This window comes from Cavia porcellus, unplaced genomic scaffold, assembly GCF_034190915.1.
Source record: "Cavia porcellus strain 051 isolate PalLab524CR breed Dunkin Hartley unplaced genomic scaffold, mCavPor4.1 scaffold_4, whole genome shotgun sequence".
NCBI lineage: Eukaryota > Metazoa > Chordata > Mammalia > Rodentia > Caviidae > Cavia > Cavia porcellus.
The window spans coordinates 101,683,451-101,710,986 of NW_026947487.1; the positions used below are offsets into that span (position 1 = coordinate 101,683,451).

General features: G+C 42.1%; 1 protein-coding gene across 4 annotated transcripts; it reads right to left on the reverse strand.

The window, feature by feature from the left end:
* Positions 1-102: 102 nt before the first annotated feature.
* On the reverse strand, positions 103-27,536 carry Terf2 (telomeric repeat binding factor 2). Of its 4 annotated transcripts, none has more exons than XM_063247571.1 (10): positions 27,143-27,536; positions 26,954-27,049; positions 26,161-26,291; positions 14,630-14,716; positions 12,733-12,879; positions 10,829-10,935; positions 9,252-9,466; positions 4,124-4,209; positions 2,086-2,129; positions 103-1,261 (listed from the first exon to the last, which is right to left on the reverse strand). In XM_063247571.1, exons 1-9 carry the CDS (start codon positions 27,519-27,521, stop codon positions 2,097-2,099), a joined length of 1,281 nt encoding a protein of 426 aa, XP_063103641.1. In that variant the 5' UTR covers positions 27,522-27,536; the 3' UTR covers positions 103-1,261; positions 2,086-2,096. The 4 variants fall into 4 exon arrangements, with proteins under 4 accessions (XP_063103641.1, XP_005004689.1, XP_063103642.1 ...); XM_005004632.4 differs by having other exon boundaries at positions 9,074-9,466; XM_063247572.1 differs by having other exon boundaries at positions 9,074-9,466; positions 27,181-27,308.

Consider the following 27,536-nt stretch of genomic DNA (forward strand, 5'->3'; position numbering starts at 1 on the left):
AACGGCGGCTTCGGGTCCGCACAGTTCAGCAAAGTTCATTCAGCATTTTGCCACTTCCATCTGTGAACACGTGCGAGGCTGCAACTGAACAGGTACTTACGGTTGAGAGAAGCAAAACTTTAATGAAGAATGCTACAAGTACGGACAATTAGTTCTCATATTTAAAAAAAAAGATTACAGAAAACACTTTACTGAAATCTTCTGCTAAAGACAGTCTTTAAGGATGTCTGGGAGAGACAGCAAGCACAACACAGTACAAAAGGAGCAGGGAATGTTGAGTCCAGTGCAAGACACTAACACAGCACAATTAGGGGATCAGGCGGAAGCAACCATTTCACAAAGAACGGAATTAGGCATTAATATTCAATCGGGATTTCTTTTAAGCTTTAAAAGTCCAGCATGAGAAGAAAATCAAGAAAGGAGTTAGAGGCAGGCGGTCGGGTGGGGGCTAAGCTTATCTACATTCACAATTTTACCAAAAACACACTGGTTCCACCACATGAGAAGTGGAGGTTAAACCTGCCCATGAGCCCAGCACATATGAAGGGCAAATGCCAAGGCAGTCAGGCCTAGGGCTGATGTCACAAGCGGGGGAACACTTTAAAAGGAATCAGATTCCAGAGACTGTTCTCTCAACTTGGGCTCATGATAGAAGAGTTTCTCTGCATCTGTGCCAGAAGGCCAGAACTTTACAAGGAACAAGTTCTCTCCAGACAACGCTCATGATGCTGGTTTTAACAGGTCATGGAATAAGATGTGGCTCCTAACAGACTCCACCATTTCTTAGGAGAAGGTTCTAAGGATTACTGGAGATTTACGTTTCAGCAAATCACTAAGGAAGGGAAACACTAATGATACTCTGGCACTGTACAAGCTGTGTGCCTGTCATCTCTGCCAAGGACACGGGATTGGCTTGGCTTTGCTTCTTAGTTCTTAGCTGCATGATCTCCAACAGTGATGAAGTGGACCTGGGACCTCCCCCGCACTGAGGGAGGCTGCCCAAATTTTCATCCCATCCCAGCTTCTGAAAGAAACAGCAGACTACCGGGGACTGTTATTAGGAGCCATGCTCCTGTGGATGCTGTTGAAATGAAAGCCTGTTTCAGTTCATGCCAAGTTTTTTCATGGTCCGCCAGCGATCCTTAATCATCACAGCTGTTCGGTTAACAAATGGGTAGTTTTTAGAAATGGCAACCCAGTTTCCTTCCCCGTATTTCTGCACTCCAGCTTTGACCCATTCACTTTCTTCTACAGTCCATTTCTGCAAAAGAAAACCAAAAGATTCATCAAAAGTCATCTTCATTCATTATCTTCTCCAAAACAGTAAATCCTAGAAGAGGGCAGGGGTTTTAGAAGGGTAGAGGGCTTGTGTAAGGGCCTAAGTTTGATCTTGGGCATCCCCCTGCCCCCACCAAAAAAATCCTAGGGGAATAATCTGACTTTAAGGATTTAGGATTGGGGATGTAGCTCAGCAGCTTAAGCCCCTGCCTGGCAAGCTCAAGGTTCTGAGTGCCATTCCTAGTACCAAAATTAATAAATAAAAGGAGGGCCTACCATTTAAAATATGGCATAGGCTGTAAATGAACTCTGTGGCTCTAGACATTTAAAAATTTTCAGTGTCCTGCCAGCTTGTTCTCAACTAATAATCACTTCTCTGTTCCAAGCATCAAAATTTGTGTATGTTGTTCTCAGTCTAAAAGGTTTATCAGGCTCTGTCCTCCTAGATTTTTCTTCTAAAGAATAAATATTAACTTGATCTGTCAACAATTCTTTTATTGGGGAGTTGTTTTCTGAGACAGGTGCATACCCATACAATGGTTTTTTGGTTTCTTTTGAGACAGGGTCTCACTACATTGTTCAGGCTGTCCTTGAACTCACAATATAGCCTAGGCTAGCCTCCAACTTATGGTGATCCTCCCGTCTCAGCCTCCTGAGTACTGGGACTATAGCTGTATGCCATTGTACCCAGCAACAATGCTTTATTCAATCTCAAGAAAGATTTGTACCAGTACACAGGTAGTCTATAACTATTTTACTTTTGTTCTATCTATAAAACTCAGATCACAAAAGAAAATTTCAAATTACCTGCTTTCTTGCTACACTGGTTGTACTGTCTTCACCTGTGGCTCCTGGAAAACATGAACAATAGATTCACTTTAGAGTCTACTTTCCTCTGCACAAACAGAAAGAGCAAACCTGACTCAACTTTCGCACAGATGTGCAAAGACGAGTAAGTACATCACCAATGATTTATTTTTGTCCTTTCCAAACACCAGTCATTTTATTCCATGAGAACTATACAAAGCAAGTGCTTTACAAACAGGCTTCCAGTGAACAGTTATTTGGTGGATTTTGGGCTCTTCAGCAAAACCATCATTTTCTGAAATTACTGAGGGGCTGGTGTGGTATAATACCTCAATATATATGCGTGTTATGCTGTGTATGTGTGTAGAATCTCTCACAACAGCTTGCCGACCACTTATTGCTTTGAAATAATACAATCTTACTGTTTTATGCCAAACATGTCAAGTCCTTGTTCATTTTGTATAAATACAATCTGATTTTTTAATGAGAACAACAGGTGATATTTACTCCATCTCACTACCATGGGCTACAGAAGTCTAATTGGGCTCCCTATCTTAGCCTGCAGGTGAGAAACGAGGCTTTCCAAAATAGCAAGATGATTTTATTTTTATTTTTTTGTATTTTTACCGGTACCAGGGATCAAACTCATGACCACAGGCTTGCAAGGCAGGCGCTTATGCCACTCAGCTAAATCCCCAGCCCCAGCAAGATGATTTTTTAAAAAGGGCTAGAGGAGGGTATACAAGTGTAAAATAGGGATGGGGCTATTCCAAGCAATGGAAGCCAGGAAGAAAGCCACAGGACAGCAGGATGCATCAGTCTGAGATGTGCTGGCCTGCCTGCTGCAGAGCTATGCAGTCCTAGCAGTGTGTCCTACACAGTAGAGGAGAAGGGCTCTGGGAAATGATTACTTGTGTGGTAATGGGGACTGAACTCAGCGGACTCCACCCCTGAGCTACAAACTCAATTCTTGTAATTCTACTTATTTATTTATTTAGAGTCACGGTCTCACTAAGTTGCCCAAGAAGGACACCAGCTTGTGATTCTCCCATCTCAGCTTCCCACATGCAGATTACTTTTAGGGAGAAAAAAAGAAAATAAATTATGAAGTATTTCTTACAAAGGTGGAAGCAGCTTTCTAAAGTTGACACATTCGAACTACAATGGAAGTGGCTGTTTTCTAGAACTTTCTTATTGTTTTAACATATTTAATGACAGTTTTATTGTTTTTCTGTTACTTCTTCTATTTTCCATGTGATCTTGACATGGTCAGCTACATATCTGCCAATGAAGGTATCTTTTAAGGACAAAACTTTTGGGATTGGAAGTCAGGCATGGTGGCTCATGCCTGTAATTCCAGCACTTGCGAAACTGAGGCAGGAGGATTGCTGTAACTTTGAGGCCAGCCTATGCTACACAGCAATAGTGAGACCCTGTCTCAAAGAACCAAAAATCAATACAAAACTCTAAAAATCTTTGGGATTGACTTAACACTTAGATATTTCCATTAGAATGCCAAATATGTGGGAGATTTTCATGCAAACTTTTTTTTTTTTTGTCTTTTTCGTTTTTATTGGTACCAGGGATCAAACTCATGACTGCCTGCTTGCAAGGCAGGCGCTTATGCTGCTGAGCTAAATCCCCAGCCCCCTCATGCAAACTCTTATTAAGTTTGGTATTAATTATGGAAAAGCATCTCTTAGAAAAAATACGTACGCATAGAAACTGGTTAAGATTTTTTAATTTATGCCAGAACTGCAGGGAATGATGCCACCTTTTCTAACTGACAGACTACAGGAGGGACAGCAACTATGATTAAATATTCCAGGATTTATTACCACAAAACCAGGTACTTTGTTTGAAGAAACATGAAGTGCTGTTTTGACAGTCTCCTTTGTCTAATGGGAACCAAATCCAGGGCAGGAACTTACTACACTTTTCCTGTTTGAAGGCAGCAGCTTCTGGAACACGAATATGTTAGTAACGTGCATCTATCCTTCCGGAAGTGTCAGGAAGCCAAGCAAAGTCTGTTGCTTACCCTGAACTTGAAAGAGCTCGTCCTCTCCGATCCAAGTCTCCTTTTCTTCAACCCCATTAGAGCTGTTCCACTTGCCTTTGGATACTCTGAGGGGAGATTAAGGAGGACAAGACATGAAACAAATTCATCGTCACCCCACGTCCTGACCTTACTGACTCCTGGTGTTCACTGAAGGTTCTCCTACACACCACCCTCAAGCCCACTGGCTGGCCAGGCCCCTTCCCGTGAACTCCCGCAGGCTGCGGGACCATCCCTCAAACTCAGCACCAGATAGTACACCTCCATCCCCCTTCAAATGTGCTCTTCTTGTTGGCTGGCTTTGACTCACTGAGGATCTTGGTATTCCAGCCAAGGAGCTGCAAACTCTTCCCTTTCCTTCACCAACAGGCTCTGGTTGTTTCTGGACTGACTTCCTTTCTCTCCCCATACCCTGGGTTCAAACCTAAGCTGCTACGTGCTAGTGTTACAGCGTCTTCTTCCAGAGTTGACTTAAAATGACCACATCCCACATTGCTCCTCTATTTCACGATGCTTCTCGCTGCCTAACTGCCTATGTGGTCAGCTACCCAGGCAGTTTTCTACCAAGGGCCCATCCATCCATCTGCATGGCAAGCTAGGCTGCCCTGCTCCTTCTCCCAGAAGCTCTGCACTTTCCTGAGTCTCCATCCTTCCCGTGAACTCCTGGCCATCGATGAAGGCCATCATTCTTAACACCACCTCCTCTAAAGACTGGACCCAGCGAAGACTGACACCGTCTTCTTTGCCCAACACAGTGCTTACTTCACAACATGCTCCTACCCATGAGGTCCTTGAAGGCAGGGGCCCTTATCTTCATTTGTCCACCCCAAACGCCCTATGCAGCAGCATGTTAGCTGGAGGTATGGTAAAGTAACACTGAGATTACCATTAAAGATTAATGAGCAAACAAGAATCATTTCAGTAGACATAAAATGTTAAGTACTTCAGTGTGGCCACAAATACAAAGGCCCAGAGCCAACCTGTTAAATGAAAACTACAGTCCACTTCTGCTAATCGACTTTTAACTGTATTTACTTCATTAGTGATACAAGTGACACGACTGCCTTGGGAACAGAATGAATCACCAGATTTCAAAGGTACAGTACCTTCAAAACACACGGGAACTAAGTTTTGAAGACTTTATATAGATAAAAAGACCAGGAAAAGCTGATAAGGACAGTAGGGGCAAACTTTTGTCTCCTTCCTAATGCAAATGAAACTTTAAAAAAATTGAGTATTTTGAAAATAATGAGTAATTTGGTAAGTACATAGGGTTGGAAAAATCTCTTGAGGTGACTAAATCTTGTAAAGAATTAACTCGCCATAAACTGGACGTGGTAGTCTTGTAATCCCAGCATTTAGAGGCTGAGGTGGCAGGACCATCGTGAGTCTAATGAGACCAGCCTGGGTTACAAAGTGAGCTCAAGGCCAGCCTGAACTGCATAGCAGGAGGATCTCCAAGACAAAAATAAGTATGTAACTAGTCAAGTGGCCAAGTCAAGTATGACAGACTGTTACTTTGTTCTTCAACTGGACCCTACCCTCATTATTATTTTTTGGTACCTGGAATCAAACTCACGGCCTCACACTTGCCAGGCAGGTGCTGTGCCACTGAGCTATATCCCCAGCCCCTCCTTAATATTATTTGGGAATCATTTCCCGAGACAAAGAGTAAACAAAAAATTTATACAGGAAGTTTTTCCTTCTCAGGATATTTGTATTAATTACTATTTAGAAATCAAAGTCAGAATGGCTTTTTTTTTTTTTTTGGTCTTTTTCATTTTTATCGGTACCGGGGATTGAACTCACGACCGCCTGCCTGCAAGGCAGGTGCTTATGCTGCTGAGCTAAACTCCCAGCCCCCAGAATGGCTTTCTATCTTCTGATCCCAGCCAGGTATGACAATGACTGGAACCGGGCTCCCTGCTGGCCCAGTCTCCCCGCAGCTGCTCGCCGCTCTTCACAGGTCACCAAGGTTGCCAGCCCTGCATGCTTGTGCTATCACCTGGGCAAATGTCTTAGTGGTTACTGGATGGGGCCCGGGAATTCTTGTTGATGGTGTTGTACACAGCGCCCGTTTCCTCTCATGCTACATGCAAGGGGTTCAGAATGGGTCCCCTCAACTGTTAGACAGCTGTGTGGCTCTGGGCAAGTAGATCCACTTCCCAGTCCTTGTGTGTATCGCTGGCAGTTATAGCAGGGACTCACAAACTGGTCTGTGACTACGGATTTTGTTGAGGCTTTGACTGAGAACGGTGTTTATATTTCCAAAGTGTTTTAAGAAAATAAAAGTATGTACAATCTGCATGCTCCACAGTATCTGAAGTATTAACCCTCTGCTGGTCTTTTACAGTTGTCTTAGAGATCATCCCTTAGGATCAATGAATCCTCGTTTGGTTAACTACTACCTAGTAAAAAGCACTTGCTCTGTGGGAGACAGAACTCTAGGCAGCAAGGCTCTGCTACAGGTGATCTTCCCTAACCCTGCTTCTGCTCCCACCGCCCGGCTTGCTGAGGCCCCTTCCCCTTTCCATTCTATTCAGAAGCCCTCGGTGGTATCTTGCAGGCCTCCCAATCAGCTAATTATCTAGGGCACAGTTAGCAGGTTACGGAGCATTCTCATGCCTCTTCTAATCTGTGGTCAGGAGTCTGGGAACACATAGCGGGCAATGCTCCACAGGCAACCTGAAGCTTCGCTTGAGAAACAGCCTGATAGGACCTGGCTCATCTGCCCTTCCAGACTTTTCTTCTCTCCTGTGCACCGCACCCTCCCAGCAGTTACTACAGGATCCCCTGGAGCATGCCCGCTATTCTGCACCCATTGCAGGAGTTCTCCGGCGAGAATGTCACATTCCCACATGCAGAACCTCCCATTCGACCTTCCAGGCCAGCTCAGTGTTTGCTCCACAGCAATGTCTGCTCCACCCAAAACTTTGCTGAACAGGTTCAGCACTTCCTCCCCCAAGTTTTCAGGGCACCTCACATGTGCTTCCTTTTGAAGTAAAGCTCACTGACCCTCTTTTTTTGGTAGAGCCAGGCAGTACTTTCAGCTTTGCAGGACTTGCTGTCTCTATCATGACTACTCAATTTATGTTCAGAGGACCCACAGTAGCTATGTACAATCTATAATTGATGGGTGTTGACTGTTCATTAAAACTTTATTTACAGGAACAGGTAGCAGGCAGATTTAGCCCAAGGGCCAGTTTACAATCCCTGCTGTACAGTACCCATCAGACTTCATGGCCCTAACATAAAGGAGAGGTGACTTACTTCGAAACCTCCACAAATTTATCCATTTAAAAAACATCATAACCTGGCCCTCTCTCATTTCCTCCTGTTCCTCAGGTCAACCCCTATGCTCCACAGGCTTCTGTGAGGAATAAATGGATTGCACATCAAATAAAAACAATGTGTTTGGAGCTGCCATCAGCTATGCCCCTTTGCCAGCCAGTGACTCACTTGTAAATGCAAGTGGTGATGCACACAGTAAGAATTTGTGCCTAAGTGAAAACCAACCATGCCACAGCCCTTTGGGGTGCCCAGTGTAGTGCACACCAGATCCCCAGACAACTACACCACAGGGCAGTGGTACAGACGGCAGTAGGGTGGGTCACTTACAGCAGAGGTGACCAGGAAAAGTTCAAGGAGGGCATTCTAAGAGATGCAACGTGGTATAGGTAACATATAGATCCGGGCTTTTGTATCAAGACCAACCTGGCTTCAAAAACCCCTAAGTAAGCTGAGCATGGTGCTGCACACCTGTAATCCCAGCACCTGGGAGGCTGAGGCAGGAGAATCACTGTGAGTTCCAAGGCCAGCCTGGACTACTCAGTGAGACACTGTCTAAAAAACAAAACAAAATAAAATGTACCACAAAGTTGGGGGGAAGGGGGATAAAGAAGAATCAAGCAATATTATGTACAGGCACAAATTGCATATGATATTATTATATGTATGTATCTAATATGTACCATTAAAATTAATTTTTAAAAAAAGAGATCAAATCTGGAAAACCAAAAAACAAAAACACCCCAAAATAACCAACCTAAAGTGGAAGAGCATCTGTGCCACTTGCAGCTGTGAGACTTCAGGCAAGCTAGTAACCTCCCTGAGCCTCCCTCACCTACACAGTGGGGATAATGAGGGACAACCCTCAGAGCGAGGGCTGGAGGCTCGTTGAGATAATGCATCAAAGTGCCTGGGCCCAGAAAACACTTAATTAACAACAGCTTCTCTTCCCTTCGAAGGACGAATGGGGATTCTGACAATGATGGAGGCACGACAGTCCACTGCTGGGAATGTGAGGAAGCAAAGTACAACAGTGGAAGCAAACACAGTGTGTTCTAGAGACAGCAAGCTGAGCCGTCTGCAGGGAGAGAGATCCACAGCAGGGCACAAAAGGCAGCGGAACTCAACAGCCAGGTCAGGAGTCATGATGGGGAGGGAAATTAAGTACTCTAATCACTGCTGCAATATGCCTAGCAGCATTAGGAAGATTAGTATAAATATTCAGTGAATTTGTCGTCTCAAATGCTCATAAAAGGTGTAAGACTATGCGTATTCACTAATCTCTTTTAAAGATCAAAGTATAGTTTGGCCAATTCAAATAACTATCTTTTAACAAATGAGACTATATTTAGTAGTCAAGGCACTCAGATATTCGCTCAAAATGAACACAGTGATGGGGAGACGGCTCAGAAGCCTTCAGCTCACTCACTACCTAGTGCAGTGCCAGGCAGCCCAATGCGTGGGGCTCCGGAACTGGCAGGGAGGACCACGCTGTTGCTCCCTGCTCCCGAGTTGCTCTATCAGTCTGAGCAAGACTTGGTGGTGAGTAACTTAGCTGAAAGTTACTTCATTCACGGAAGTAATATCAGGCCCAACCAGGTCCGCCAACCAGCCCTAAAACTGCTACAAAGAAGGTCTTCATACTTAGGATTCTTCTCCCCTGGGCAGGCATGGCTGAGAGCAGTGGACTTGGACGCAACCTCTGGGGAGGAGCTGAGGCCTGGGTTGGGCTCAGTACTCTGGTTCTGGCTGTCCTCCTCCAAAATCAATCTGCTTATTGTCATGCGCTTGTTCTTGGGCTGCAGTTCTGAGCTGCCCTCACCCTCAGCAGGGGATGAGTTTGCATTTTCATTTTCATCTTTTCTGGGTCTCTTGGTTTTGAGGGCTGGTGATGATGGGGGGGCTTGATTAGGAAGTACCAGATCCTTCTGGTCCAGTTTAGAGAAGGCAGCCTCGGAATCCTGGGCGCCAGACAGAGCCTTGAAAGCTGCCTTCAGAGTCCTAATTCCAATGGTTGTTGGAGTATTCTGTAGCTGCCTGCAAACATGGCAAACACATGAGGATCAGTTTCACCACTGCTGATGCCCACTGGAGTAGGCAAGAGTCTTTCTGAAATGCAAGGTTACTACAAGTCCACCTCAGTAATCAACTGACAACCCAACAAGCTCACCACTAAGGCTGGACTCTTCCTCTAGCTGCCCCAATCCAACCCTCATGTGAGAAAAAAGAACTAACTGGTTTCCACCAGGGGCTGTAGTCCTTACCCAGAGTTCTTCAAGGAAGGCATGTGCTGCCTGGTCTTTGAACAGTTAGAGAATGCCTGTGGCAAAAAGTTCACTTATCATTTGGGACAGCTGGTGTCAGGACAGGGGCAAACTGGGGGCCTGCAGGACTAACCCAGTTGGCAGATGTGGCTTGTAAACCACATGAGGTTTTGTTTTAAAAAACAGACTGCCTGCCAGGTGTGACAACACATGTCTCTAACCTCAGCACTTACAGCTGAAACAGAAGGGTCCCAAGTTTGAGTCCAGCCTGGGTAATTTTGTAAGAGCTTGTCTCAAAACATTTAAAAGAAAAAAAAAAAAAAAAAAAGCAGTAACCATCAGCAGCTGAAAAGCACGCCCTCCTTCCTTCCCAGCTCTATGCCCCTGACTAACTTCTCCTAGGTTCCCATTATCCCTATTTCCCACCAGGCTGGATGGTTTTTGGATATCATTTAAGTATCCCCCAGATAGTCATCCAGGAGAAGGTATCAGGAGAGTTGAAACTTAACCCAATTTTAGTATTTAGAGGGAGGGTTTGGGAAGGTGACTAGGACTACATCAAGCCGCTAGGACAGAGTCCCCATGAGTGAATACTGGCAGCTTTCTAAGAGGGAAAGACATTAAAGAACAAAGTACACTCACGAGCATCCTGTCTCTTCCTACACACTGTGGACTCTGCTAGCAAGAAAAAAAAAAAAAAAGCCATTGCCTCCTGTGGGCACTCAGACCTCTAAAACTTCTTTCTTTACAAAGCGGCCTCAGGTACACAGTGGTAGTAACAGAAATGGACGAATACACAGGCCCTCAGAGACATCTCAATCTGTAACTCCTCCTGTAGCTACTAGACTTCCATTTGATTACTGCTTCCTAAGTGTCTCACAAATTAGGTATACACGGAATGAGTGAGGCAAAGACAAAAATGAACACAGAACCTTTGAAGAGCCAACTAGGAACTTCTTCAGTCAAGGGTCCCAGACATACCATCTTCTGTATTCATGATTTCCCAGGGTGTCCTGTCTGTCTCCCCCAGAACCGTGTACAAGGAAGCCAGTAACACGCGAGTAGGGCACATCTCAGAGACGAACAGATCCTGCTTAGTGATTACCCCAATGTCGCAAAAGGGCTTTGTTCTCACCTTGCAGGCTCTCTGAGTGGTTTCTCCACAGGCTGTGGTGCTGGTTGCTTATCCTCCTTTACTGCGCTTGAGACCACAGACTCAGATTTCAAAGACTTTTTGGCCATCTGGGAAAGAATAAACATGCCACATAATGTCAGTTATTCTTTGCTTCTTTCACTATAAACATACTTAATATTGAAACTTATAAATCCAACTGAGGCATAAACTGGGCACATGTAATGAGAACCACCTCAGAATTTTTTTTTGGTAGCACTGAGGATTGAACCCAGGGCCTTCACACTCTACTACATCCTGAGGTAGTGTTTGGTTTTGCTTCTTTTTTTGAGTAAAGATCTTGCTAAATCACTAAACAGCTTAGACTGGGATCAAACTTGTGATCCTCCTGCTTCTGCTTCCCAGAGTGCTGGGACTACATGTGTGCACCATCATAGTCAACTATAAGCTTCTTTCTTCTTCCTCAAAGATCAGTAATCTTTCCAAATATTGTTCATAACTGGTTTTTTTTTTTTGGTACCTGGGATGGAACTCACAACCTCATCCCTGCCCTGGTTCAAATCTGTGTATACTAAAGAACTCAATTGGAGAATCACAAGTAAGAGACCAGTCTGAGCAACTTAGTTTATCTCAAAATAGAAAATGTGGGCTGGGGATATAACTCAGAACAAAGACCCTAGTTCAGTCCCCAGTGTCGTGAAACACATCTCGTTTAGTGGGCAACACTCAATATTGCAGAACTCTAATCTTTCAGACACCCAATCACTTGACTTTACACCACACATCTTCTCTTTCATCCTTCCAACCTTGGCCCTCATCCAGTTACTGACTCCCAAGTCACTACTGGGAGTCACACACAGAAGTCAAGGTCTTTTTTTTTTTTGGTACTGGGGATTGAACTCAACTGTGAGCTTGCAAAGTAGGCACTTATGCCACTGAGCTAAATCCCTGGCCCTCGATTTCTTTAAAAAAAATCTTTCCCCCCAAATTTAGGACAACCGAGGGCATGGGGTCACATGCCTGTAACCCTAGCACTTGGGAGGCTTAAGGCAGGAGGATCACAAGTTTGAGGCCAGCCTGGGCTACACAGCAAGTTCAAGGCCAAACTGAACTGCATATTGAGACCCTGTCTCAAACCAACTATGGGACAATTAAACTCTTTTGTGGTGTTTTCTGTGTTGATGTGATGAAGATTAAATCTAGGTCCTCATGCATGCTAGTCAAAAGTTCTACCACTGTGAGCCTGGGCCCAGTGGTACATGCCTATAATCCCAGCACTTGGAAGGCTGAGGGAAGAGGATCGTTGCTAGTTCAAGACCTGCCTGGACTACAAAGTGAGCTTGAGACCAGCTTGAAATACAAAGCAATAAAAGTTCCACCACTATGACAAATCCCCAGCCCACTAGTGAATGTTTTTACTAGTATATAGATTTTGACTTTGAGACAAGGTCTCACTATGCCCAGGCCAGCCCTGAACTTGTTATGTAGCCCAAGCTGGCCTCTAACTTGTGACCCTCTTGCTCAGCCTTCCAAGTGCTGGGATTAGAAGCATGTACCACCATGCCTAGTTACTTTAGCATTTAATTAAGGAGAGGAATGCATAAAATTCAATTTTTTTTTTTAAATCAGTACCAGGGATCAAACTCATGGCTATGCGCTTGCAAGGCAGGCACTTATGCCGCTGAGCTAAATCCCCAGCCTTGGGAATGTATGTAATTCAAAATCTTTTACAACTACTAATATTTTTTCACTTTTTTTCTTTTCTCTGTGTATGTATGTGCATATGGGCAGCGCTGGGGACTAAACCCAAAGCCTGAGCTACACCCTAGCCCCACTTATTTTTTAATTCCCTGCGCATCCTCAGGGGCACATCGAGACTGGGGAGAGCGCAGAGGCCAAAGGCACACCGTTAGGAGGTAGGGCTCTGTGCCGTCCAGGTGGCTCTCCAGGAAGCGCAGCATCTTCTGCTGGAAGATCTCGTAGGAGAAGTTCTGGATAACAGGGTGGGCCAAGTTCTTTTCTCGGATAATGTTCAGGAGATCACTTCTGAGCTTCTAGAGACAGAATCAATGTTCACAACGTGAGAAGGGAAAAAAAGAATGCCTGTAAAATTCAACAGTGAGCTGAAACAGTATTAGAACCTTTACAATGTTGTCAATGAAAACCACTGGAACACATACAGGCAGGGAAGTTTAACACAGAGGACTGGCCACAAAGTTAAGGTTGAGCAACAGTGAGTCAAAAAGGGATGAAGAAGATCCCTATGTGCTAAATGAACTTCAAGATACATTTTTTCTTTTTGATACAGGGCCTTGCCATGTAGCTCAGGCTAGGCTTCAGCTCACTATGTAGCCCAGGCTGGCCTTGAACTTGCAGCGATCTTCCAGGCTCAGCCTCCCCAGTGTTGGAATTACAAGCAAGGGCCACCACTCAGCTAACATAATATAAAGTGAAAAAAAAAAAAAAAAGAAAAAAAAAAAAAGCAGTGTTCAAATCAGCACGTAGAGTATGTTGTCACCTGTGGATGTAATAATAGGCAAGATTATAGTTTCATGGGTATGTGTATACACACACATACTCCAAACTTATTTGCATATCTCTGAAAGGATAAAAAACATAATACCTCTGAGAGAGATGCCTCTGAGGGAGACAAGATGGCAAGTGTAAGAGGTAAGAGAATTTTCACTACATTTTTTTTTGTCTTTTGAATTTTGTATTATGTACATAGGGCCAGGGATTTAGCTCAGCAGTGTAAGTGCCTGCTGAGGTCATGAGGTTCAATCCCCGGTTTAAAAAAAAAAAATCTGAAAATTGTATTATGTTCATATACTACCTCTTCAAATAAGTAATTTATGAAGAAAAGATAAAAGCAGGGAGCCAAGAGAATTTTTATTTATGTATTTATTTATTTGTATTGGTACTAGGGATCGAACCCACAGCCACAGACTTGCAAGGCAGGTGCTCATGCTGCTGAGCTAAATCCCCAGCCGACCAAGAGAATTTTTAATATCAGAAAACAGATGTTAAGCCTCACCAAAGCAGTTTCCTCAAAACTGTAGGATTAGCTTCTTTTTTTGTCCAATCAACTTCAGAAAGGATTAGCATTTTTAAAACACTACAAAACTTGTCAGCTCTATATCTCATGCCAATTGCTTAAATAAATCTATCACAAACCAGATAAAATGAATAAAATAAATGTTTATGTAAATTTGTGTAATAAAAATAAATCTTGCAGGGCATGGTGGTACACGTCTGCAATTCCAGAATTTGGGAAGCTGAGGAAGGAGGATCACTGTGAGTCCGATATTAGACAGAGCTACATAGTGAGTTCAAGGCCAGCCTAAACTACATAGTAAACCCTGTCTCAAAAAAAGAAAAAAACATGTGCTGGGCACAATGGCAGGTGCCTGCAATCCCAGCTACTTGGAAGATTAAGACAGGAAGATCACAAACTGGACAACTGAGCAAAACACTGTCTCAAAAAATTAAAAGTATTGGGAGTGTAGCACAGTCCCTGGGTCTGTACTCCACTACCCAAAATAAAGAAATAATCAGACATATTGAAGATAATCTCAGTTATCTTGCATATAACACAAAACATGCTGAAAATGTTATTTATTGTAGTGCTAGGGATCAAACTCAGGACCCTCACTCACCCTATTATTAACCACTTCCCAGTCCAAGATGTTGCACATTTAAAGGTGAATATTTACATACTATTCCTGACAAGGACCATTTCTCTATTATTCCACAAAAGCAATGAGATGGATTTAAGTCACAGAAGCAAAAATATTTCAAATTTACCTGAGTTGAAGGGTCCTTTGACATATGCTTTTTCAAAATTTTTGAAGCCTTTTCGAATTCTTTGTTTTTGATACAAATAATGACAGCCTACAAAAGGGGGAAAATTTTTTTAACTTTTGCAATAACAGCTATAATCAGAATACCAAATATCAAAATAAACTCCATTAAAAAGTAAAGTTGAGTCATATATACACAAGAATCTTTTCATATTGTATCAAATTCCTGTACTATTTAAAGTCCAATGGTCATTGTTTAAGTATTATGACTACTGTAAGCTGTCTCTTTCAGCTTGTAAAGTAGTAGCTTTTCCTTATTACTATGGATTTTTTTTTAATGACTGACAGACCAAAACTTGATTCCCTAGATTATAGACCATTTAGCCAACTTTACCAGGGGCTCCTAAGGAGGACAAAATACATAGGAGTCGTTCTAGATCTCCAAAACTGGGTTCCAGGCTTTTTGTATGCAAGAATTTTGAAGTAAGGTGTGGGAGAGGGAGAGGGACATACCCTGCTGGGGAATAACAAAACAATCAGGTGATGTGCTGACCGCAGTTCTGCAGGCTCCATTTAGGAAAGGCCTGAGGCCTGTTCTGCAAAATGAAAGAGCAGGCCTCTCAGACCAGACACCAGCTGGCAGGTTTAAAGTGTGCAGGCAATTAGTAAGAACACACCCAGCGCATCCACAAGCAGCAGATAAAAACAACAAGGTTCCAGGAAGAACAAAAAGTTCTCACCAACCACAGAGAAAACCTCCTATGAAGAAACCCTGAGGGAATATATGTGGAGGAAAAATAATAGATTGAAAATCTGAAAAGGCAATTTTAACACATATTTTTAAAAGTTAGAAAACCCAACAGAAAATGAAAGGCATCTGTAGTTATATCACAATATTAAGCAATTACCTTAAACTTGCCTCACAACAGGAATACAGAAACATCTTTTGAAGAGGGCTTTGGATGTTGCATAGTATTCTGGAGGCTCTGGGTTCAGCCCCCAGTACTACCCACCTCCCCAAATGACAGACTTTTTTTTAAAGAAAACATTCAAAGAGGAAGGAAAACATTCAAAAAGGAAGGAAAACATGCATGAATCTTCACAGAAAAGAATGTATAAAGATACAGACCAAGAGGAGAACAGCAGGGGAATCCCAGTACTGATCTTTGCTGCTTCTGTTCTCTACTTGGTCTTAGCAAAAAGCTAGGATGGTTCTGTTCACAACATGGTTCTGTTATCATCCAGAGCTGATGGAAACTGGTGTCAAATGCTCTTGAATAAGCAAGCATGACCATAAATTCTTGCTCCACAGAAGGTTCAAAATAAATGCAGTTTTCATCAGACCACTGGGTTTTACTTATATGTCATTTTTGGCAGGTAAACTAATGTATACTGAGACAATACTTTCTTGTGTGAGGAGGGTACTAGGGAAGACTGCACCCAGTACCACTGACTGAGCTACATTCCTAGCTCTTTTTTTACTGTTGACACAGGGCTCTGCTAAGTTGCTCAGGCCAGGGTTACATCTCAGCCTCCAAATACTTGAATTACAGGCATGCACCACCACACCTGCCTATACTTATTTTTTTTTTTTTTTTTGCCTTTCTGAAACAGGGTTTTGCTATAAAGTTCAGGCAGGCCTTGAACTCACTTTGTAGCCCAGCCTAGCCTCCAACTTACAGTGATCTTCATGCCTTAGCCTCCTGAGTCCTGGGATTTCAGGCATAAATCAACATGCCATCTAGTTACTTCCATGAAAAATACAAAGCTTTTACTTTTTTTGACTCACATAGGTCCCACTGTATTTGTTAAATTCTATTTAACTGGCATTTAGCAAAAGTGCTTTTTTGTGTACAGTGTTGAATGCTAACATATGCTCACTTCTGTAACCAATCACCATGTGGATTCAAAAGCCTCCCTTACAGGGGCTGGGGGTTTAGCTCAGCGGCATAAGCGCTTGCCTTAAAAGCAGGCAGTCATGAGTTCGATCCCCGGTACCGATAAAAAGGAAAAAGACCCAAAAAAAAAAAAAAAAAAAGCCTCCCTTACAGCTCTTCTGCATTCACAGCTTCCCCTTTGCTTTTTCTTTTTGCTGTTTTTGTTGTTCTTTTTGGTAGCAGGAATTGAACTCATAACCTTGCACTTGCCAGGCAGGCACTTACACCACTAAGTTAAATCCCCAGGCCTCTTTTTGCTGTTTCATCTCTTTGAGGATGTCATATGAGTGGATTCATATAGTATGTCACACTAGGCTTAAAGGTTTAGCCTTGAGATTAGCTTTTTTCACTCAGCATACAGTAATGCCTTCAAGGTCTCTTTAGGTTGCTGCACTATCAGAATTCATTTTTTTTCTAACTGTTGAACATGACTGCATATGGATATACTATAGTTTATCCACCCATCCACTAAATGATACCTCAGCTGTCCACAGTTTGGGGTCATTATGAATAGAGATGCCAAAACATTCAAGTAAAGGTTTTGTTTCACCATAATTTCTCAGCTCTCCAAGATAAATATCCAGGAGTAGGACTGCTGGATCGCAAAGTTTATGTTTTACTTGGTACGAAATGGCCAAACTGTTATGATACAGAGCAGCTGAATGTCTTTCCATCAGCAATGTATGAGTTTCAATTGATGCCTATCCTTACCACTTCCTTCTCTGAGGTATTAAGATCAAACCGACAATCCACCATGCATACTAGGTACCCATGCTATCTATCTCTGAGCTTTAACTCCCAGCCCATCATTTCTTTTAAGTGATAAATGAAACAGTTATTATGTAAACAGTTACTATGTAGGTTCTGAAATATGAAACTAGTACTTTTAAAAAAATTTAGCCATTCTGATTGGTATGTAAGAACAGTGGTACCTTGGTTCAGGACATCAATTCTCTCCACAACCTGGTCAAAAACCAATCAAATTTCCCCATAAGATTAACAGTGATCCTAACCACTGAATTTGATTCAGCTCTCATCCAAATGAGTTTGAGACTGGAATCACAGAGAGAATGAAGTTTGTGAACTATTCATTGTGGGTTTATTTATTTCAAGACAAGGTCTCACTATGAAGTTCAGACTTACCTTTTTTTTTTTTTTTGTCTTTTTTCCTTTTTATCGGTACCAAGGATCAAACTCACAACTGCCTGCTTGCAAGGCAGGCGCTTATGCCGCTGAGCTAAATCCCCAGCCCCAGTTCAGACTTATCTTAAACTCATTATGTAACCAAGGCTGGCCTCAACTAGTGGTAATCCTCCTGCCTCAGCCTCCCAAGTACTAAGATTATACTGAGTGCTACTCTGCTTGGTTCATGGTTCATTTTTACAAATTGGTATTCCATTGTTTCCATATCATTTGATGAAAAGATTATCCTTTTTGTGTCAGGCATAGTGGCACACGTGGGTAAACTTAGCACTTGGGAGGCTGGAGTAGGAGGATGGCCACAAACTTAAGGTTAGCCCAGGCTACAAAGTGAGTACACGGCCAGCCTGAAGCACATAAGACTGTCTCAAAACAAAACAAGACAAAACAGACTGCCCCTTTTTCATTATTTTTCATAGAACTGCCTTCTAGACACCCTTCTGTTCTACTGATTCACATCTCTACAGTCATGAATACTGTAGCTTTATCTTTATAGTTATTGTTGAAATTGAACACTGAGTGCTCCAACCTTTTCTTTTATAAAAGTACTTCATTTTAGTTCCTTTGCCTTTTCACATAAATATTAGAATCAGCTAGTCTGTATCTATTACAATACTTGCTGAGACTGTAGCTTGAATAGTATTAACTCTATATATCAACTAGAGAGCTAATATCTATACTGTCTTCCAATTATGAACAATTATGTCCTTTAGAATTATGTACTTTTCCAAGTACAGTTCCTTTATGTTCTGCAAACTTAAATTCAAAATATATACATTTAGCTATATAAATGACACTGTCTTGGTATTTCCGTTTTACATTGTTCACTGCTAGTATTCAGAAATATGACTCATTTTTCTGTCAATCTATCTTTGCTAAACTTCATTATGTAAGGGTTTTTGAGGTATAGCCTATGAAGTCTTCTACACAGCTGTCAGCAGCAAATGAGACAACTGTATTCCTCCTTTTCAATCTGCACACCTTGTGTTATTACTATTCCCTTGGACAGGCCTTTCAATGCTGATGTTGAGCAGAGTGAGAAGGGACATTCTTGGCTATTGCTGAGGCAGTTCCCTTCTATTTCTAGTTTGCTGAATGTTTTTATCATGAATTAATACTGTATCTGGTCAAATGCACTTTCTGTATCAATAGATAGGATTATTTTTTTTTCTTTAGACAATATGATCATTGATTTTCAAATACTGAGCCAGACTTGCACATGTCGGGTCTAGGCTCCCTACTTTGCCACATACTAATTACAGTAAGACAAGAAAAAAAAGTGATGGCATTGGTTTTAAGTCCTAGGGAATCAAAGTTCTTCTGGTAAGAAAAAAATGGTGGTGTTTCTTCAGTTTCAGGTGCATTCCCTGTTGCCTGTATCGCTGGTCGGCACTGCTGTTGCCAGAGTTCACAGCCTGAGGACCAGCATAGGACAGAGGAGGGAAAAAAAGGAAACAGATTTCTCCTAAAGTTTCTGACCCTTAAGAGAGCAGCTCTTGCTCCTTATACCAAAGACGACAGCTACTTTTGGAATTCTTTCTGTTCACAGTGCAATTCCAGGGTTCAGGCTGCCTTTGAGTTCAGTCTGGCTGACACCACAGGAGGAAAAAATGGTAACTACTCAATACTGATTTAATGAAACTTCAAATTCTGATATTCTTCATATGTCCATTATCATTTTACATTTCAGAACCCTTAGAGGTATGCTCTATGCATTCTGAACAATACTTATAGTTGCATTAAGAGAGAAAAATGAAAGAGAATGTATTTGCTTTATTTTCCTCAGAACTGGAACACCAGTCCTCCTATGTTTTATAAAAAACAAAGGCAGTTAAGCATGGTGACACACAACTGTCACCCCAGGACTCTGGGAAGTTGAGGCTGGCAGATCCCAGGTTTGAGTCCAGTGTGGCACTTTAGCAACTTAATAAGACCCTCCCACAAAAGAAAAAATAAAAAAAGGACTGGAAATGTAGCTCAGTGTAAAGGGGCTGGTTTCAATCCTCAGTATCATCAAAAACAAAAGCAAAACAAAACAAGAAAAAGAAAAAAGTAAATATGAATGCATTCAAAATTAAGGGCTGGGGATATCGTTCAGTGGCACAGCACCTGTCTGGCAAGCATAATTCCCAGTACCAAAAAACAAAACAAAACAAAAACTAAAAGTCTGTCTCCAAATTTTGAGCTATTAAATCTTTTCAAATTATGTATTAATTTCCTATGGAAAAATTTTAAAAACTGCTTTTTGTTGGTCTTGTTTCTTTTTCCGTTTATTTTCTGGGATGCTAGAGACAGACACCTTTATTAAAGATACTACCAAAATCTTGGCAAACATTTCAAAACAGATTTATGAACACAATGTTTCCCTTTCCAACTAGCAGCAGTTTGAAAAGACAACAGGGTAAGACAATACAACTTGCATCAGCATTAGTTCAAAATCCTTGTTTTTGACCAGGTAACTTATGTTCCTTAATGACAAAACAGTGACAGCCTAAATCAGTATCGATAGGCTGGCACTGTGCCACTGAGCTAAATTCCAACAAATAACCTCCATGAAATGAAAGTTTGTGCTGTCTGATGAATCATAGTGTGTTACGGATAAAGTTTTCTGCTTTTTAATATTCTTGATATCCAGGATGTATAACTGATTTTTTACTTTGGCAGTTTTCAGAAAATGTAATTCTTCTGAGGCTATGTTACAGTTCTTGGGATATAAGGCAAGCCCTATCAATGATCTCTAGCTATTTTTTTTTTTTTTTGGTATTGGGAATCACTATACCACTGACTATAACCCTGGCTCTCTGGCTAATTTAAATAAAAAAATTTGAAGCTGTATGTGGTACACATGCCTGTAATCATAGCACTCAGGGAGGTTGAGGCAGGAGGATCACTGCCAAATTTGAGGCCAGCCTGCGTTACACAGCAAGTTTAAGAACAGCTTGGGGAAAAAAAAAAAAAAAACCAGCCTGAACTACGTAAGGAGATCCTATCCCCCCCCCCAAAAAAAAAGAAAGAAAGAAAAAAAGAAAAGATGAGAACCACGGATTTGATCTGGGAGTAGTTATGCACACTTGTACTCCCAGCTCTTGGCAGGCAGGAAGACTGCCATTGTCATGAGTTTGAGGAAAGCTGGAACACTGACCCTGTCTCAAAAACACAAAATAAAACAAACAAAAAAAACCCTCAGATTCTTCAAACTAGGTGAGCTAGGTTTAAAGTTGGGAAGGCCAGAAAGCACATATTATCACAGAAAAAGAAAACTGTAACTCAGAGAAGTGAAGAACAATAAATAATCATTCTCAAAGAAGTAACATTGTTCTAAGAAGTAGCAGTTTTTAAAAGGCCTTGACAAAGTTTTTTTGTTTCAAGAATTTAAGTACTAGGAGAGTATGTCTCATCTACCAGCACCACAAATGGGCTAAGGCCCTAAAAGAATCAGGCGCTGTTACCGAAGTGCAGGGGAGTGTTCCACAGCAAAAAGCAACAGATGAATAAAACCAACAAACTCAAAAAGCAATAAATGAATAAGCTTCCCGAAGAACAAGCCATAGTCTTCCCAGTTCTTCAAAAAGTCTGAGAGCAATGCATGATGTTGCATGCCTGTAATCCCAGCACTTGGGAGGCTGAGGCAGGAGGACTGCTGTGTTCAAGGCCAGCCTGAGCTACACAATGAGTTCAAGGCCAGTTTAAACTGTATAGTGAGACCCTGTCCCCACCCACCAAAAAAAAGTCTAATTGAGGAATCTATACTGTTCAGAGAACACTAATGTAAGTCTTCAACTTTTTGGTCCCAAGATTTCCTTCTGCTATTCTTTTTTCTTTCTTTCAGTCTTAAATGTTAATAAGGACCAGGAAGAGCTTTCGTTTATGGAGGTTATACTGTTGATATTCACTGCATGAGAAACATAAAATAGAAAAAACTTTAAAATATTAATTCACATTAAAAAACTCATTACAGGTTAACATAAATCATATCTTTACGAAAAATGACTGTACTTTCTTAGAAATCCAGTGAGAAAGGTGTCATTGTTTTACATTTTTTCAAACCTTTTTAATAGCTGGCTTAACAGAAAGGGGCTAGATTCTCACAACTGCTTCTATGTTATGTGTTGTGATATACCGAATTGTTGAGGCAGATTTTAAAAATCTGGCTTTATAAACATAGAAGATGGCTTTATAAACATAGAAGAATATTTCAAGAGACTTTTCCAAAAACTAGATAGTCTAACCTGATTCTATACCAAATTTTAATAGCAAACTTTTCTTTACTATATTAAAATTCATCAATCTGGCTTGTACTTTCATTTTTGTTTTTTTGAGACAGGGTCTTACTATGTAGTTCAGACTGGCCTCAAACTCAAGGCAATCCTCCTGCCTCAGCCTCCTGAGTGCTGGACTCACAGATGTATACCACTATATGCAGCATGGCTTGTACTTTAAATGGATCTCTCATCCAATCACCTGGAATCACTTGGAAAACACTGATTCACTTAGTTATGTACAACTCCAAATGTTGACACATTAATTGAAAGTATTTTAAAAATCAGTTAATATTAACAACCTTCAGAAAAATGTAAGTATTGGGGAGATGCCGAGCACATGAATAAGTTTTCCCATTCTAACCTTTCATTTGAAAGCTTGAATATTGCTATGGCTAACAAACACTGTCAGCTGTTTTAAGTACAGGCTTACTTTATTTCAAGAAAATGACTGCCAAATACTCCACCTGAATAACCCTAGTTTGGTGAGTTGTTCTTTTAGGTAATGGTGTTCATAAAAAGGGCTGCTAACATACAGCTCTGTCAGTGCTTTCCCTGAATGCCATCATGCTCTGGTATGCAGCAGAAATGCTACAGGCTGATTCCCTACTTTCACCGTATAGAACAGGGCTCAAGGGGCTAGAGATTTAGCTCAGTGGCATAAGCACCCGCCTTGCAAGCAGGCAGTCGTGAGTTCGATCCCTGGTACCCATAAAACAAACAAACAAACAAACAAAAAACAGGGCTCAAAATATGGTTACTTGTAGGTCTAGATTTAATAAAATGATGAAGCTAGGTGTAGTGGAGCACATCTGTAATGCCAGCCATCAAGGGCTGAGGCAGGAGGATCATAAGATCAAGCCCAGCCTGAGTAATTTAGGGAGACCCTATCTCAAAATAAAAAACTAAAAAAAGAACTGGAGACTGGCTCAGTGTGAAGGCCTTGGATTCAATCCCTAGTACCAGACAGAGAGATGGTTGAAATTTTTGTTACTTGGGAAAGACATTTTTAATTAAACCTGGCGCTTATTAGTTTATTTGGTTTTGGCGATACCAGAGCCTTCACAGTGAGTTACATCCACAACTTGATTCTTTGAGAAGTCTCCCTACATTATCCACACTAGTCTCAAACTTTCAATTCTCCTGCCTCAGCATCCTAGTCCTGGGATCACAGACATGTAACACCACACCTACGCAGAAACAGGTAGTTTTTTCAAAAATGCATTTGGCAGCCAGGCATTGTAACACGAACACCTGCCCCAGCACTTGGGAGGCTGAAGCAGGAGGATTATCAGGAGTTTTGAGGCCAGCTTGAGCTACATAGTGAGTAAGGTCAGCCTGAACTTACATAGCAAGACCTTGTTTCAAAAACTAAAAAACAAAAAAGCATTTGGTAGGGAAGATTACAACGGCCACTAGTACAGTTTACCACTACCTACCCGCTCATCCTGCCACGGTACTAACAATTTTACTTACTATTGCTCTTGCAACGTCAGTGCAAATGTCTAAAGTACTGAAAAATCAAATGATGTTTTTCATATATTACAAACCATGTTTACCTCATCTGCCCCCTGAAAGGGCTGATGAGAACTCTAGAGACCCCTAGCCTAAGCATTGAGAAGTTCTAACTCACTTGATAAAACTTAAAAATACACCTTTAAATAAACTGTGACACTTCACAAAGCTTAAATGCATCCAATAGTGTCCCTGGGCCTAGGCATCCTGAGGTATTTACTCAAGGATAACCATTAACAGATTCCAGGAGTCTGAGAAACTTTTCAAAAGTAAACTGAAAGGACAAATAATAGAGTATCATTTAATAACTAAGAGATTAAGGTAATTGTGATCAGCCTCTGAAAGAATCACCATGAATCCTGCTTCTCATGGTCCCCAACACATCCTCATGCAGAGCTTGTCTGGTCTGCCCAAGTCCTGTCATGACCCTCCTAAGTGAGCACGGAAGCACATGCTTCAGCCTCATCTCAGTCTTAAAATGACTGTGACTCTGTGAGCCAGAACCACCTACTAACCCAGATTCCTGACATGTGAAAACAGGGGGATCACTTATGGTTTTAAGTTGCTAAGTCTTGGAGTAATCTGCTACACCACAGTTATTGTACTATAGTAAACATAGCAAGAGATCTGGACCCTGGCAGGGAACTGAAACGTATGAGGCAGTCAACAAAACCAAGGGAGTTTAGAATTCTTTGATAGATTGCCCTAAAGAAGCCCCAAAATAAGGGATCTTGAGCTTATGTAACAAAATTATGTGTATGTATATAACTTCACAAAGACTTATGAACAGGGGCCGGAAGTCAAGTCTAGGGTTCTTGTTTTCTAAAGAAGCCAGATGAATTACTCTGAACTGGAACTATTTTTTGCTTTCTCTATTTAGGTTTTTGAGGTCTCAGGCTAACCTCGAACTATGTACCTAAGGCTGACCTCAAACTCATGGCAACCCACCAGCTTCATCCTCCCATGTGCTGGGATCACCGCTGTGTGCCACCACACTGGGATCATTTCCTCCCCTTTAAAAGTTGGCTGTTTCGAAAGTAGGTGTGGATTTCTCTTCCCTAGCTAATGACTTTTTTCTGGCATTATACCCCTAATACAAACCTAACTCAGCTATACAAAAATCAATTCTTGGAATTATTTTTCCTTGGAAATCAATAATTATCTACACATACTTCACATGACCAAAAGCAGTTCCTGCCCAAGGTCCTTAACAGAATAAATAAAATGTTTCCACCTCATGCAGGCTAGTTTTTCTTAATAGGATACTTGAGTATCCTGTACACAGCCTCTATTTTCCTTGCTAAGCATGGTTTTCCTCCTCTGTCCTGGGATTGTATTCTTTTTTTTGTCTTTTTTGAGACAGGGTCTCCCTATGCAGTTCAGGCTGGCCTTGAGCTCACTTTGTAGCACATGCCAGTCTTGAACTCGAAATGATCCTCCTGCCTCTGCCTCCTGAGTGCTGGGATTACAGGCGTGAGCCACCATGCCCAGCTCGGGATTGTATCCTTTTAAGGGCTGCTCTTTTTTTTTCAATTTCCTTACTTTATCCTACCAAGGCAATGCTGATCTGTTGTCCTTTAATCACACCTCTGCACCACCTTCCAAATTTCCAGCCGTAAGTGGAGAAGAAAAATCTTTTCTGATTCGTTCCCACAGTCATTTTTAATACTTTTACTTATTTATTTAGGGTGCTGGAAATTGAACTCAGGACTTGGCACCTGCCAGGTGGGCACTGTTCCACTAAGCTATATCCCCAGTCCCTATTTCTTTTTTTCTTTTTTTTGTACCAGGGATCGAACTCACGACCTCACGCTTGCCATGTAGGTGCTTATGCCACTGAGCTAAATCCCTGGCCAGACTAGTTCCTATTTTTAATGCTTTTAAATACTAGGTATTTCATTAGTTGTAGATATTTCATTAGCTGTTTCTCCACACACCCCCCCCCAATGGAGATTGTATCCCAGCCTTACACTGAGCTATACTGTCAGCCCTTTCTGAGAGGGAATCACTATGCTGCCCAGGCTAGACTAGAATTTATGATCCTCTTGTTTCAGCCACCCAGAGATGCTGGGATTACACATTTGTGCCACTATACCTGATTATTAGTTTCTTTCCTAGTTTTAACACTACCTATGCCATTCTTCTAACATTCTTGTTCCACCTTGCTAATTAACTCAGCACCTCTGATTCTAGTCTGTTCAAAGGGCATGTCCTCTAAGCTCTACAGACAACTGCATGGAAGAGCTCAAAGCCAGTCCTGTATTCCCACGGCCCAGGCTGTGGGGTACATAGGGTTACCAAATCCTAGACCCTCAGAGATACTACCTGCCTTTTCATTGCATTTCTGATTGGTTCAGTATCTCCCAAATGTCAGTCTTTAGTGCCAATCTACTTCCTGTGTGCTGTGGCCAGAGCCAGAAGGAAGATCACTAAAATCACAAAAATAGAGAATGTGGCACGCCTGAGTGGGAAAGGGACACCTGAAGTAACATCTATATGCATGTGCACACCTATTTTTTCTCCATCCCTGTTTGTCCTCTACTTCACTCAGAAAAGCTTAAGCAATGCAGCTTCAAACACCTCAGATTTCTGTTAAAAGAAAAAATGTAAAAATAAAGCCTTACAGCTTCCTTGACCAGTTTTCTACTGGATTCGACCATTGCTTCTGTCAGTGTAAATTCTGTTTTAATCATCTCCAGCACATTCATAGCTGATTCCAATGGCGTGAGCTCAGCCTCCATATCAAAGGAACAGTCTAGAACAAAGCACAGTTTTTAATTCACTTTAAGTTCTTTTCTAGGGAGCTGAAAGATTGTGTCCAAAAATATATACACACTTATGGGAAAGGAACAGGCAAATACATTAAGATTTGCATTTGTTTTGCTGATATACTTGACACAAGCTTACACACATATAAAGGGTCAAATTCAAATTAATGAATTTAACTTTGTTTTCCAAATTAATGAATTTAAAGACTATCTGTAATATTTTTCCACACAACTAAATTAATTCTTTAACAAATATACATGTCTCCCAAATAAATTCAAGATACAAGTGGCTAAAAACAAAAGACAGTTTGCTAAACAGCTGTCAAGTTCAATGGGAGAGGAGCAAAAGGGCTCTTACTCTGAAAACCACTGGAGTCGGGAAAAACACGTCCATTATCAATATAACTGACTTCCTACAACAAAGTTCTGTGAACAATTAACAGGTGGGAGAAAACAAAAACCACAGAAAAGCAACCAAGAAAATCTTAACTGCAGAAAACTAGAAAAGAGAAAGCATCCATTGTAAAAATGAAAAGGCCCACTGAGATGGAAACAGTAGCGCACCTTAACCTGGAATGTTTCAGTTCCCGATAAGTTTGAAAACAACAAAATCCTACGTAAGTAGCAAAGAACACAAAAACAACCATACCTAAATTTTCCCCTTCTTCAATGCGCGACAGGCACTGCATAACCCGCAGCAATCGGGACACCGTATGTTCCTTCCCCAAGGGCCTGACAAGCAAAGCTGGGAAAAAAGATTTCGTTGGCTCGGCTACCCCAACTCCCGCTCCCCACAGACCCTCCTCCTTCCCTTGGCCCGGCCCGGTCCGGCCCTCACCCTGCATGATGTCCCGGATCTGCCTGAAGTCCGCGTACCGACTACTCCGAAAGGCCCGCAGCGCCTCGTGGAAGTAAAACTTGAGCACCCAACGGTTGACGGCCTCCTCCAGCCGAGCCTCCCCCGCGCCTCGCTCCGCCGCGCCCCCCAGCCCGGACTCGTGGCGTCCTCGCCGAGCGCGCCCGCTGCTGCGGGACGTCCGCCGGCCTCCAGCCCTCCCGCTGCCTTCGCTGCTCCCGCCTCCTCCCGCCATCACGTCTGACCGTCGCGCACTCTCCCCACCCTCCCTGCTCGGCCGCTTCCTCGGCTGTGACGCCGTTGGGTCACGCACGACGCCCGGGCCGGAAGCGGAGCCCGCCGTCCCGGCTCCCGCGGCCATGATAAGGATGGCGCT

Excerpts from the sequence above, each read along its gene's own strand:
- Terf2 (XM_005004632.4), bottom strand. The coding sequence starts at position 27,521 with ATGGCCGCGGGAGCCGGGACGGCGGGCTCCGCTTCCGGCCCGGGCGTC. Across the intron at positions 26,292-26,953 it reads TGAAGAAGGGGAAAATTTAG|ACTGTTCCTTTGATATGGAG; the intron begins GTATGGTTGTTT and ends GCTTTGTTCTAG. Across the intron at positions 12,880-14,629 it reads CAAAGGACCCTTCAACTCAG|AAGCTCAGAAGTGATCTCCT; the intron begins GTAAATTTGAAA and ends TTCTGTCTCTAG.